The sequence below is a fragment of the Leptodactylus fuscus genome, chromosome 5, assembly GCF_031893055.1.
Source record: "Leptodactylus fuscus isolate aLepFus1 chromosome 5, aLepFus1.hap2, whole genome shotgun sequence".
In the NCBI taxonomy this organism is placed as follows: Eukaryota; Metazoa; Chordata; class Amphibia; order Anura; family Leptodactylidae; genus Leptodactylus; species Leptodactylus fuscus.
Window position 1 is genome coordinate 142,158,948 of NC_134269.1, and position 14,564 is coordinate 142,173,511.

The following is a 14,564-nucleotide window of genomic DNA, read 5'->3' on the forward strand; positions in this document are numbered from 1 at the left end:
GTCTGTACTAATAGCTATCCCCATATACACATAGTGTCTGTACTAATAGCTATCCCCATATACACAGTGTCTGTACTAATAGCTATCCCCATATACACATAGTGTCTGTACTAATAGCTATCCCCATATACACATAGTGTCTGTACTAATAGCTATCCCCATATACACATAGTGTCTGTACTAATAGCTGTCGCCATATACACCTATGAGCTGTAAAATGGAGCTCTTTTCAGCCTACTAGATTCAGGACTTTTCATCAAGGTTAGGCTGAATTGTGATTATAAGTGGGGCTAGCTAGCCCAGCACACACTGTCTGTCTGTGCTATACTCGGTCTATATTTGTGTTTAGTACCTTCTGTGGACTTAATATCTACTTTAGTAGAATTTAGGACCCTATTATCCGACAGGTTAGGGGTTATGGGTCACATATTCCCTGTGATATTATATATGTATCATGGGCTCTTACAATAGGGTCTTATTGATACAATATCTTGTGCAGGGGTTGTGTATTCTGACATATTAACCCCTTACATTCATGCTATATCCTTGTGTAGGATGATAGGGTCTCAGTGATTAGCTCCACAAGCTATTTGTAGGTACATTAATACCATCTTAGATGCTCACTTTTTGATGATATGCCCACCTTTTAATACCATGTTAAAAGTTAAGTTTTATTTTTCTAGTAGGTTTATTCCGTTCTGTGATACGTATCCCATGTTGTGTTAAAAATGTTATATAGAATCAGTAGGTCACTTTAATCTTTATATTTCTCAATTGTTGCAGTATAGTCTAAATTCCAGTCATATAGGTTATTCAATCCCCTGCTTCATTATTTAGGGTTTATACATACAACGTTGTTGTTTCAAATATTTTGCCATGCTTTATGAGAATCATAGTAAAATCCTGCTAGGAAACATGCATGCAAATAGATCTTTATCACTATTATTAGATGTGGAAAACAAAACTTAAAGGGGGTCTACCACCTTACCAAGCATGTTCTATTGTCACCACCATGTTACAGAACAAATTGCAGTGATAAACAATATACATATGTCATGTAGGTCACTTTTGTAGGTTTGGAGAAAAACAACTGTGGATTTGTATGCAAATAAGGCAGTTGGTGCCCTGTGGGCGGGCTCTCAGCCCCGGGAATACTGCTTTTACTCAAGTAGGAGCAATATCATAGCACAGGGAGGATCAACTCCCACTGCAAGGGCACAGGGAGGAGATGGCAAGTCAGATTGGTAACATATGTTTCATGTCCATCCCCTGTGAAACAACTGTCTCATTTGCATAAGACATCAAAGTTGTCTTTCTCCAAATTTACAAAAGGAGGTATATAACAAAGGCATCTTGTTGATCTCTGTAATGTGCTCTGTAACACAATGTTGACAGTCAAATATGCTTGGAGGAGGTGGTAGACACCCTGTAAACAGCAAGTATGAACAGCAATGCATTAAATGGGAATGTTCCACGTGTCTGTAATGACATTTCCTGCACTTACTGTTGAGTTCTGTTTCCATTTATGGAAACTTGGAAATAATATTGGCTTCTTGTTTTCAGTGCACCTGCATAATTAATCTAATTACATCTCTAATTACTAGATCTTGGAAGACCTCATGGCCAGACATGGATATAAACAGACTTCACCACTAAATTATAATACACAGCTCTGTCAGTGCCGACAGCATAATACCTAAATACTGAATGAATCAATATCAACAGTAATGTGCTATAGACAGAATCATGTCTTTTTCTTTTGATTTAAATAGTACATTACAGGGTAGTATATCATCCATAGTGAATAATTTTTTGCATAAGAAATAATAATAGAAAATGTAATTATTAGACCTTATATCTGATTTTATTGAACAGAATTCTTTTTTAAATGTGTATTCACATGTAGGCCAGAAACACACTGATACTGGTTTGCACTGTCCTAAGAAACTATAGTAGAGAAGAACATTAGCTTAGTATCTTTCTGTCCTACCGCCTTGGTTTCCAACTAGAAGTGATTGGCTTCTGGTAAAAGGACTGGACTCATGTCCCTGCATTCACAGTATATACCTCAGAAAGAATGTACCTCACAAGGAGTATACCTTAATATATCTATCCGTGCTCCTTGTAAGTTTCATACTGAATATTCTTTATGCATCATCTAATAATAAAAGCTTGATATTAAATGTGCACAACTGATTGTGCCATGTTGTATATGGATTTACCTTATAGTTATATCTTGAAAATCTCCCAGGTGCCCTACAAAATTCACTTCCCTGTTACTGCATTTCCTTCTTCTCTGCATAAACTGCCACAAAGGGAAGAACAGGGAGAGCTGAGAAGCTTAATTGGGTTTTCTGGACCCCAACAGCATTTTTTACTGGTAATCTGTTCTTGGGAAAGGCCATCGGTATATGCCACCAGCTCCTGGATCCCGCACTAATCATCTGTTACTGGGCTGGAAGTAACTCTGCTCCTATTCAAGTAATAGTCACAGAGCTGTAGCCCAGTCCACTTTATAGCAATGGGGCTAGAGTACTGACCTACTACTTGAATAATTAGTAGAGATGTGTTCGGCCCCATCAGCAGCAGTAGCTGCCAGCATTTGGAAGGCAGTTGGGACAGCTAGTCGGTGCAGGGTCCAAGTGTCATGCCCCAACCTATCAGGTTAATAGGTCATCAGAGTAAAACATGGTGTTGGGACCTGGAAAACCTCTTTTATGTTTATTCAGATGGCTATAAAGGTGTAGCTTGGAGTCTGGTCCAGGGTTTGTATATAGGGTGGTCTTTATACAACGGGTCTATATACAGAGGATTCTGGTCTGAGGTTTGTATACAGGCTAGCATCTGGCCTGAGATCTGTATCTTTATAGGTCTGATTTATGGTTTTAATGTATGTATTTATTTTGGGATCTTCTTAACAGTGTCATATGTCATGTTCTGTGTGTTTTATAAAACACAGGGGACATGTGGAAAAAATGTAGCTTAGTGCACTACTCATGTTGCTTTAGGCTCACCACTTCATGCCAGAAACCATGATGCAGTGGCAGATCCTTACCTGGCAGACAACAGCAGTGTCCCATGAACGAATCCCACTGACTTGTTGGGTTTGTGGGGGTCAGATTGTAGTACATGTGCTGTGCTATTCTTCCCGCCAAAACATTTCTAGTTTGTCACCTCCTTGCTGGTGCTCTCCTGGAATCTTTTGTCACCAGGGGGTACTTAGATGGAATAAGTTCAGAATCACCGGTGTGCCATTAGGAATATTATATGGTTGGGATCAGCGACTGATCTGTTATTGCAGCATGGACAGTGCTATGGAATATATTAGCTCTATATCAGCAACAGAAAGAGAAAAAAATATGACATAAATTGCTTTTATTGCCTTTCCTTTGTGACACAGAATAGAGAATTTTATAGAAATCTGTATTTTAGGGCCATGTGTGAGGGAAACAAATGGGACCAAGGCGTTCACTGGAATGATGAAGAGAACATTCTTTTGGCAGTGCAAGGTGGGTAGTAATTAATTTGTCTCTGACCTCCATTAAGTTAATTATTGAAGTTATCATTTTCTGTTCCGGTCAGCTGCCACATTAACATGTTATAGCGATTTCCATGTCTTCCTCGTGCAGTTTTGTGCTGTTCATTTGTATACAGTTTTCAGCATCTGTGAGTTATTTTAACTTTTGTAGATGTCATGAAGGAAAAGCTGAAGAAGCGAGCAGTAAGAACTATAACGGGATTAGGGAAATACTTCAGACAACTTGACAAAAGTGGCAGTGGATGTTTTGGGAAAGAAGAATTTAAGCAGGCTCTTCAGACGTACCACTTGGATGTACCCGAGAAGGTAGGTGTGCAGGTATTGTTTCTACTACTGCACAGGTACTGTATTACATTGTAGAATTATGTCCACTAAATACACTAGAACATGGTGAGCTCTATAGGGTCAGAAACATCATCCTCCTCTGTGATTTACCTTACACATATAGTTTCATTGAACTTGTGGTGCTTTGCAATTACCCTTTGGTAGCTATTGGAATAGTCGGATACAATGTACGACATTGTGAACTGAATAAAACAGGGTCAGGGATGTCTATTATGGGATCCCAAAGTGATCATCTGTAATGTGTGGGGAAATCTGGCTGAAGAAACTAAATTCTTTTTCCATTCAGTCTGCTATCCGTATATTGCACAGACTTGACAGGGTCCTAAATACGGATCAATCTATATTAACTTAGAATTCTTTAATAAAGTATTATCAGTATTTTTGTGTATGGAGATTGTATTTGTACTAGCCATTTAACTTCTCCAGTGGTAAATTAGTGTAAATGTAACTCCTTCAGCAGCGGCCATTAATTCAGTATGATACTGATCTTTCCGGATGTAGAGGGGAATATAATACTTATGTATCTAAAATATATGACAATCAATACAACATACACAGAATATGATACCACTTACTGCACAAAAATGTCAACAGTAAAATGATTTGTGGCAACAACAAAAACAATTCTATTTATTGCAATGGGGAACAATTTCTTTTTTCTACAATACTGTATTAAATATAAATTCTTTAATCTGAATTAAATAATTCTGTCTTCGGGTAAAAGAAGCATTAACCTACAGTAATCCCTTAAGCAGGTATAAGCTTCCAAAATAGCTGTAAAATGTTGTATTGATGATATATTGTATATTACATACAATTAACCCAGTCCTATAATATTAAATACTCTATAAAGGCTCTATTTACACCACATTTGTTGTATCCATTCATGTTATATGGTGTGTGGATCAATAAACCCCTATAGACAAATGCCCAAAGAGTGTTTTTTTTTTCGTATTGACTGGGCGTGTAAGCTCTGCTTTTCTATACAGTTGTCCCCCACCCAAAAAAAACCCTTATTTTTTTACTAGAATGCTTATATGTAATGTTGTGGTATAGGGCAGATCAGGCAATGACTCAGGCCAGTAGTGTGACAGCTTTTTCTGCATCATTATTAGGTGTAAAGGTTTAAAGCCAAGCTCATCTCCCACCTAATGAAAAAAAATACATGAAATAAAACTTTAACTCCTCATTAATCTTCATTGCACTGATGCGACGTCAGTGAATACTAATGGCCCGTCAGCCTGGTGAAAATGTATGTAGACCGGGTGAGGGTGCCCTGAAAGTTGATGCATTGACATGTCTGCATATAGCTCTAGCAAGTACCCATGTACACATGTTCCATATCCTACAACCATTATTAATCAGATGCATGGAGTTCTATCACTTTGCACAAGTTTGCTAACAATTCTGCACATTTCATATTTTCTGCATTTGTTTGCCATCTTTGTGCACTTGTTACCTATCTTGTTGCGGAAACACTTAAGAAGCAAAGAGATTCCCTTCAAAATACAAATGTTTTACCGTATAAAATATGAGTTTTTTTTGTTTTTTTAAATTGATTTATTTTTGCTTAAGCTTAAAAAGACAATCAGAAATGGCCATTAAAAGAGCTATGCCCAAAGGGATACTGTCTGGCTGAAATACTTATGTGCCAAATCTAATTTGTAATCTATAAGTACATTTGCTATCTATTGACTTCTCTAGCAGGCACCTCTGGCTACTTTGCTGTAGTACGAAAGTGATGTATTATATAGCCCACCCTTCTTAGTATGTGATATGTTACCAACTGATTTTTAGTATTTACATAGCTGATTACATACTCTCTTTAATTCATTACTGGATCATTTCAGCAAATAGAAGGAATGTTTATGGCACCATAAAGTGCCATGTTAGGGAGCGTTCACACTACCGTCGGTGTCCGACATGTAGTGTCCGCTCCTAGTGTCCGATCAAAATCTGTCACGGACACTAGGAGCGGACACTAGATGTGTCCGTGACACCTGTCATTCACTTGAATGGGCATCGGGTGCGTTCTTTTGCACTCCGTGCCCGTCCTTCTCTGTCCGCAAGAGAAGATGTCCGACTTCTCAAGCGGACAGAAAAACCCTGCATGCAGGGTTCCTCTGTCCGCTTGAGAAGTCGGACATCTTCTCTTGCGGACAGGAAAGGACGGGCACGGAGTGCAAAAGAACGCACCCGATGCCCATTCAAGTGAATGACAGGTGTCACGGACACATCTAGTGTCCGCTCCTAGTGTCCGTGACAGATTTTGAGCGGACACTAGGAGCGGACACTACATGTCGGACACCGATGGTAGTGTGAACGCTCCCTTAGGGAACTGATGTAAACATTCCTTCTATTAGCTGAAATGATCCAGTAATGAATTAAAGAGAGTATGTCTCCAGGACAGTCCATATTACATGTACATAGCCTGGCCCCGTCAGTCATAACAAGGAGGCTCCTTCGTGCAATGAGAGCAATGGCGATGCCTTCATTAAACCAAACAACTAATTATCATATCTGGAAAAAAAAACTAACATTTCAGCAAAGAAGGCACTAAGGAAGCATTTTATTTATGTAATCCGGTAAAATATACCTCTTTGTACATTTCATAGAGAAGCATGTTACAATGTAGGTGTCGTATAATATGCTTCAGCTAGTTGTTTATAGTGTAATTCTTATATTTTCTCATGCTCGTCTGCAGGACTTCTCCCATGCTGCAGCCACTCTGTGTAACCCTCTACCCTGAATCAATTTTATTGTTCCTAGCTTTAAATGTGCCATATTTCTATAGCCATGTATCATATAATAATTGTCCATTTCTTGATTTCATGCTGCCCTCCCCACTTCCCTCAGTTAGCTGCCATTGTTACAATTCCTATCAATTATGACTCAGATACTGGCTAGGTGACTGGTTCATGCAGCTCTATTCCCATTGCTAACACAAGGCAGCAAAATTATTATCATGGATTAATTTTATGACTCCGCCAATTCAATTTAAGGGAGACTACCACCATAGCTGGCCATATGCAGTTATTAGGAATGAGGCTACGGTCACAAAGTTTCCATTGTAGAGTCCGTCGGAGTTCCTCCACCAGTTTCAGTTTAAAAATAAAGGACCCTATTATAGTCAATGGGTCCGCATGTTACCACTGTTATAGTGGTTTGTATCTCTCTTGTTCCAGTACCGTGACGAACCTGAACAATGGCATGGAGACGTTATTGTGAACCTAGGACAAGGCAGTGGAAAAGCTTTTTAAAGTGAGTCTGTCAGCAGTAATTGGTTCTAAATCTAATCACATGTTCTTGTACAGTTTCCAAATATACCTCGGTTATTCAGCTTTGGAGCTGCATTTTCATGTAAATCATTGGTTTATTCATATGTAAATGTTTTAGGGTGTGCATTAGCTTGCCCAATCTTTAGCCTGAGCTCTAGATTAGTGTAAGGCTGAGGCCCCACGGGGCGTCCCGTAGCAAAAAAGCGCTGTCGGAACATCATGGTTCTTCCCGCAGCGCTTTAGACAGAAAGTTTGCAGAGTTTTCCTCTGCGGACTTTCTTTTTCAATTATACCTATGGGGAAACCACTGGAGTTTCAGTGGGTATAATTGACGTGCTGCGATTTCCAAAACCATGGCGTGTCCACAAAAATATAAAAGCAGGTTACATTAGAACGGGGCTCTTTAGCTGAATAACAGAGATATATTTGGAGACTGTAGAATCACGTCTACAAGGCACTGCAATTAGGTTTATCATAAATTTACTGCTGACAGACTCCCTTTATAGACACCTTTCTTATGTCTTAGTACTATGTCTGTTTGCAGAAATAACATTTTTAATTCTTTATGCAAATGAACTGTGTGGTGTTCCAGCCTCCTGGTGCACTTGCTTTCAACTGTTTTTATTGCTTTTCCTTAACCAGCTAGATCAAGCTGTAATGGTCAGGGACCTCTCTTCTTTTGTCTCTTTTTTGTACAAGTTTCTTGTGAAAGCATTGGGTATTTTCACCGCTGTAACTTAATGGGGGTGTTTTATTCCCCAGTCTGAATGCAGTGATAGTCAGAAAGCTGTGACCGCACTTGGCAAGCAAGTGGTACCATTAAAATGAGTGAATTGGGGGTGCCTATCCAACCACTGTTCCAGTTAGACTGGTGGGTAAAATACCCCTGTGTGATCAGTAGAGTTCCAGCAGTTGGACCGCCGCCGATCTGCAACTTTTTAATATAGAATAAGTTGGAAAAAGCCCTTAAGTATATAATGTATTCAGATTCAATACTGAAATGAAGTGTTTTGTATTTCCTCAGGTATTTGAATCCTTGTGGCTAATTCTGGAGGAAAATAGCGATGGAAGAATAGACTACAGAACCTTCATCCGGGCTGTTACTGGAGAAATGAATGAGCAGAGAAAATTGTTTGTTCGAAAGGTTATTTTGCTTTATAATTTACACTTTTGTGCTTTCATTTTCCAGAGTGTTTTTTATGTGAATGATCACACTTTATGTCTCAACCTTATTACACAACATGATTACGCACTTCAGAGAACTGTAGAGTATTTTATTGTGTTTTACGTAAATATAGATTGCTAATCTTGTGTTTTATGTGTTCTGCATTAACAAATAGTACATCATCACAGGCTGGCAGTGAAGCAAGACATTTTTTCATCTAAATTGAATAAGTTCATACAGTAAATGAATGTTATTACTAGCCTCAAGCATTCCATATATTAATATTTTAGAGTATTTAGTAGCCAGATTACAGAACATCTGTATATGCAGCAATTACTACTTCATTTATAATGACAATGAATAATATGTCCTTCCGCTAAAGAATTATCTATCAATCCCTTCCAATATTGAGATAGGAGTGTCAGTGGAGTACAGGTATGGCCGTCCTTACTTTTCCCCTTGGCTGAAGTTATCCTAAAATAAATGGTGACCAGCTTTAAAAATAAATGTTGGGTATTTAAAGTAATGCATTTTTTTCAGAGAAGGTAATTTTGTGTACTAATCATTGACACCATAAAGACGGACATATATGTACACAAGATAACTAAACATGGTAAACACATAAGAGACTGTATGGAGGGACACAAGTGACCCGGACATCACCGGAGGTGGCACTGAGCTAAACCAATAATGTGTCCTCTGGTGGGGGTCCTAGTGCTTGTACCTTCTTTACTTCTAAAATAATAGAGTATTCTAGTAATATACCACTGCCTTCCACTTTAACTGCAACATGTGTAGCATTTTAGCTTTGAATTATAGAATATAATTTGTATAGTTTATATTTTAGCTTGTCTTCTATTTTCTCAGGCTTTTATGAAACTGGATCCAAATAAAACTGGTGTGGTTTCAATGGTAGACATTCGAAAGTTTTACTGTGCCAAAAAACATCCACAAGTGTTAGCAGGTGAGTTGACTTCTAAAACAGAGGGCAGCAATTCTTTCCTATTTGGTCACTCTGAATTGGCAGAAAATGACTACATGTGCTCTGCAGTCTTTCCGACTAAACAATACCTGAGTCTACATGTCACAGTTACAAACACTGTAGCATTTACAAATATCCATGGAAAAACAAACTGAGATGTGCAACAATTTACCGACCTCAAGCTGTTGTCCTGTGTAATTTTAGGCTGAAAAGAGGGGGGGGGGGGGGGGGGTTAGACTAGGACTATCTAGAATGTTATATAAAATGTGCCAGAATCCCATCCACTTTGCAGGTAATGTAAAACACAGAATTTTTTTTGTGCACAGAAGTGTTTCTGCCGAAGCAAAAACGCTGTCTTTTTGCAAAGTGGCTCCCTGACCTAATACAGACTTGCACAACTATGGTGCTATATAATATAGCAAAAGAAAGAGCACTAATCAATGGGCAATAAAACATTTTTTTTCCAGCTTTATTCCAATGGACACAAAAACAGCAGCAAATGGGGAGAGGCACAAGCAGGGTACAGGCACTTAGTACATTCTCCTTGTTCATTGTTCCCATAGGAACATAGGAGGATACAAGGCCAAAGCAATGGTGTAGAGCATTGACGTCTCATATATTTCCATGACGCTTAATATATACTTAAAGTGTCGGGTGTCAGGGACTTTTATATATTTACTTGTAAAGGGAAATTATCAAGAGTAATCGGAATACCTAACTGATTTATAGCACATGAGAACTTCCTAACATGTTCAGTGTTATATATACTAACTTGGACATTTTTAGTTGTAACCAGCGGGACCCAGATCTTTTACATAACAATATAGCAGATTCATAATCATGAATATTTTGATGGATTAACCTTGGTGACCCTTCCCCAGATGCAGTTGACTTAAAATGTTTTCAAAATCTGACATGAAGACAACAAATTGCCTTCCCAATAAGACACAAGTTGCTTTTGATAAACCTGGTATATAGTAAGATAGGTGAACCACTCCCACTTTTCGTAGGTGGTGTAAAAATGGAACATTTTGGAATTTATTTGCACAAATAAGTTCTAAAGGCTACAAATACTAATTTTTCATCATTTTATGCCAGAATTATGGAGTGCGTCATAAATTTCCACCAAAGTTGGGGGACAACCCTCTCCTTAAGACATGCAGGAGGTTAGGCGAGGGAAGGGGGAGGTAGGCTACTTACCTTCCCCATCTTCATAGCAGCGCTGGTGCTGCTGTTGATCGCGGCGGCGGAAGTGGTGGGAGGGGCTTAGCAAGGCTGGTGGCAGTTGCCAGGGAGCCTCACTTTGTGAGCATTACAGCCATGTGCACAGGAAAGCTGGCTGCTGCCTCTGCTGTGATACTGGCCAACTCCCCGCAGCATATGCACAGCGGGCATCTCCCAGCTCATCCTACAGCAGGGACAGTGGATACAACCTAAGGTATCACAGCAGAGGCAGCAGTCGGCTTTCCTGTGCACACAGAACATCGTGCACAGTGTTCAGCAGGCTGCAATGGTTTTTGGGGGATGCCTTATTTTTGGGGGCTGCCTTATATTGGGCAATTAAACAGAAACCCCCCCCCCATGCCTTATTTTTGGGGGATGACCTATTTTTGGGGAAACACAGTGTGTATATATATATATATATATATATATATATATATATATATATATATATATATTAAAGAATCCAAGTTATGAACATGAATGATATGGAACAAAGGAGAAGGATTCATATGGCAAAAACGGGAAATAAAAAAGTGGTACTGGTGATGGATTTTGAAGAGAATAGCACTAAGCAGGGTCACCCTGTTGAAGACAAAATGACGTGATCCTCCAGTCATGAGTGAAGAGTAGCTGTTGTCTAAGGACGCTTCCCTCCATGTAACATAGTTTGTACATCCAACTTGTCACTGGTGATAGTCATGAAGTCTGAGAGCTCAAGTATTCCCACTCATTAGTAAAAATAGCTTTTTACATTGCTTTGAAAGAATTTCAGTCTGATTCATACATGTGAATAATTAATGATAAATTACCTCCCTGTCCTCCAAATTCTGTGCTGTAAAAACAAAATCCAGCGTGTTAGCATTATATCAGACATATGGTGTTACTTCTTTATTGTGCCTTCAAGAAACCTCTGTGAATGCTCATTCGCAAGCATGTCAATCCATATACCAATGTGTTTTAGCTCCAAGTCCCTGGGGTACCACGGAGGCCAAGTTTTTAACATCTCCCTGCATGTATCCAATTTGCATAAACTCATTACTAATTACATTTAATTGGAAGTGATTTGCATATGCTTTGGATGCCTGTAAGCCTTTTTATGGCCCATGAGACCTGGAGTAAAGGAACACTGCCATTTGTATTATGCAACATCATGCTCATATGAACAGTTATAAGCTTGTAAAGGAAAGTTCCAGTTGTGTTTTCTTCCTTTTTTAGGTTCTTCATCCGAGGAGGAAATCAAATCTGCTTTTTTGGAAACATTAGAGAATGCTTGTAGTAATCCTCAGGAAGTATCCTACAGTGAATTTGAAGATTATTATGAAGGACTAAGCTTTGGCATCATGTCCGATGAAGACTTCATAAATATTTTAAGAAATTCTTGGGGCATATAGGATATTGTGTCTAGTACAAGTGACCTTCATTGTGATTCACCCAGTTTTACAGGAAAGCCTGAACTTCAAACCTTTTTAGAGGTAGATTTATAGTAACATTGAGTGACATTTCCAATGCTTAATCAAGTAAATGCACAAAATGTGGCTTTTTGGTTTTTGAGTTTTACTTGAATCTGTTATTTTACATATAAAAATAGCCATATATGGCTACAAAAGGAATGGAAAATATCTAGGAAGCTCTTACTTCTACTTATTCTGCTTAAATTTCTACCTTCGGCTCAATCCAGTCCTAGCTTTGATTCAAGAAACCGCAACAAAATCTGCAACGAAAAAAACAGTTTCTGCAATGTGGGGCCTCAGCTATAAGGTCTTATTTATAGTTTGGCATTGATGCAGTTTTTGCATGCATCTTAGGCCGGGGCCTCACGTGGCATAAACGGAGCAGTATGGCTGCGGCAGAAACACCACGGCAAAAAAGGTGGCGTTTTACAGTCCCTGCAAAGTGACATCTCTATCGAATCCCATCCACACATTATAGAAAAATATACACAGCGGAAATGCAGGTCCAAAACTTGCATTTTTGGAAATCACAGCATGTCAATTATACCTACGGAAACGCTGACGGTTTCTCTATAGGTATAATTGAAGCAGAAAGTCTGCAGAGGAAAACTGCTGACTTTATGTGAAAAGCGCTGCAGGAAGCACCATGATGCATTCCCACCGTATTTCTTCCTCAACGCTTTTTCGATGCGGTCCGCTATGAGGGGTCTGAGTCTTATGTGAATTTAAGCATATCTGGGATAAACATGTCTATCCTAAGATAAAATGCTAATGTATTTCATTTTGTAACAATATGATATCTATTTTAATAATTATGAATTTTGATATATTTGAATCTCACATGTAAAATCATTATATCCAGTCTGTGGGGTACTACTGCCTTATCAATTGTTACTGCCATTTTTGTTTCGTTTCTTTTTTGCTGTATTTTATAGTTTGTCCCTTTTACTTTATTTTCCGTTTTTTGTTATTTTTTTACAGATCCTATATTCAATCATTATAAAATTCTAGACAATAATCAAGTTATTTATTAATAAAAGGATTTAATTGAACTTGCTATGTCAGACTGTTTTTCTGTTGTTGCCATATCGCTGTGTTAGATCAAAAGGGTTCTACCCTCCACACAACCTATTTTTCAGAAAATTGATCTTGAAGTTTTGAAAATGATAATTGTTAAATAAATAAGTGAATCAAGCTTATTTTTTACAGTTTATAAGTAATGAAAGTAATTATAGGAAGAGGTTTTTTTTCATCTAAATTGTTTATACTTTAATATAAGCAATAACTTTTGGAGATAGAACTTATTGTTTCAGAAAATGTCAAATGTATCACTTTTACTGTGTAGATAGAACCTTTTTTGCTTTGTAATAACATAATGAATGGGAAAACTAGGCTCAGATAACCTTTACACAAGGTGAGTGGTGAAAGATTTCCATTTTATTCTAATTATATTTGTTTTTACAAACAACAATGATAATTGGAATGAAATAGATGAGTATTAGCAGGTGAGGCCTAGAACTTGTAAGTGTTAATATGAATAATAGAAGCTGTTATGTGAAAAACATTGTATTAGATGTTTCTGCACAGTTACTATTACACACAAAACTGGAAATCATATAACAAATTATTTTAATACAGTTTTGAAATAAACAACATAAGACTGCTGGCATCCACCTGAACATCGATTTGATGTCATTCTTTTTTGCATCTGGCACCAAATTGGTCTTAGCTACTGATTTTCTCATGGAAGGAAAACTTTTAGCTGCTGGATTGCACTCTTTCATGCTCCTTTTTGCCATTGGAAAACACACAGACAGCATTGCAGTCTATGGAATCTGTGTGCTTTCATAAGCTCACTGCTTGTCAATGCGTTCGGTATTCCGTTTGGGGGGGTCCTCATGCGGACTCCCCAAACGGAATACCGAACGCAGATGTGAACCAGGCCTAACATTATAGTACTTAGAATCTCTTACAAGAATTGACACTCAGTGGTTGGATCACAACTGGAACATTGGAGGAAAATTCCTCTGATGAAAAACAGCTCTCATTGTCTTCATCTACTGATGGGCAATATTCAGATCCAGATGTGCCACTAGATCAGAGAATTCTTCCAAATACTCAATTATTTTAGCAGTATCACGTGTAGTGTACGTCTGTAAAACGCCATGTTGGGCTCTTCAACAGAATCCTTCCGCCAAAGCGGATGTCTGAATCTGGGTGCCAACTTTGTAGCTGTGTCAGCCTATTTCCATAACATGCATGTAGTCTATACAGATTCTTTTTTTTTTTCCATTGTTATATTTAGAAAATTTTTCTCTGGGGGAAGGGAGGGAATAATAGTTAAAATGACTGTTCAGTGGTAGGCCCTCTTTAAAGTTTTCTTTAAAAAAGGAAATATATTGCTAAGGAAATGTCGTATGAGACAATGCTGGAGAAACAATTTGGAAGAATGGAGATGACATTAAATGTCTGCTAGTGCTGCTCCTTCTGGTGTGCTGGTACTGCGTACGGATAAAACACATGGGTGCTACATGGCTTAGCATTTCCCATGTGTTGAGCTATGTTAATTTCCTATGGACAT

At 38.3% G+C, this 14,564-nt stretch overlaps 1 protein-coding gene across 1 annotated transcript in view; it reads left to right on the plus strand.

The window, feature by feature from the left end:
- The window catches only part of CAPS2 (calcyphosine 2), a 58,060-nt gene extending 46,002 nt beyond the window's left edge, over positions 1–12,058 (plus strand). The window contains exons 15-19 of the mRNA XM_075274349.1: positions 3,433–3,509; positions 3,690–3,844; positions 8,186–8,305; positions 9,194–9,290; positions 11,748–12,058. Coding sequence (XP_075130450.1) covers positions 3,433–3,509; positions 3,690–3,844; positions 8,186–8,305; positions 9,194–9,290; positions 11,748–11,923 — 625 coding nt within the window. The 3' untranslated portion in view covers positions 11,924–12,058. The remainder of the gene's footprint in view (positions 1–3,432; positions 3,510–3,689; positions 3,845–8,185; positions 8,306–9,193; positions 9,291–11,747) is intronic.
- The last annotated feature ends 2,506 nt before the right edge of the window (positions 12,059–14,564 follow it).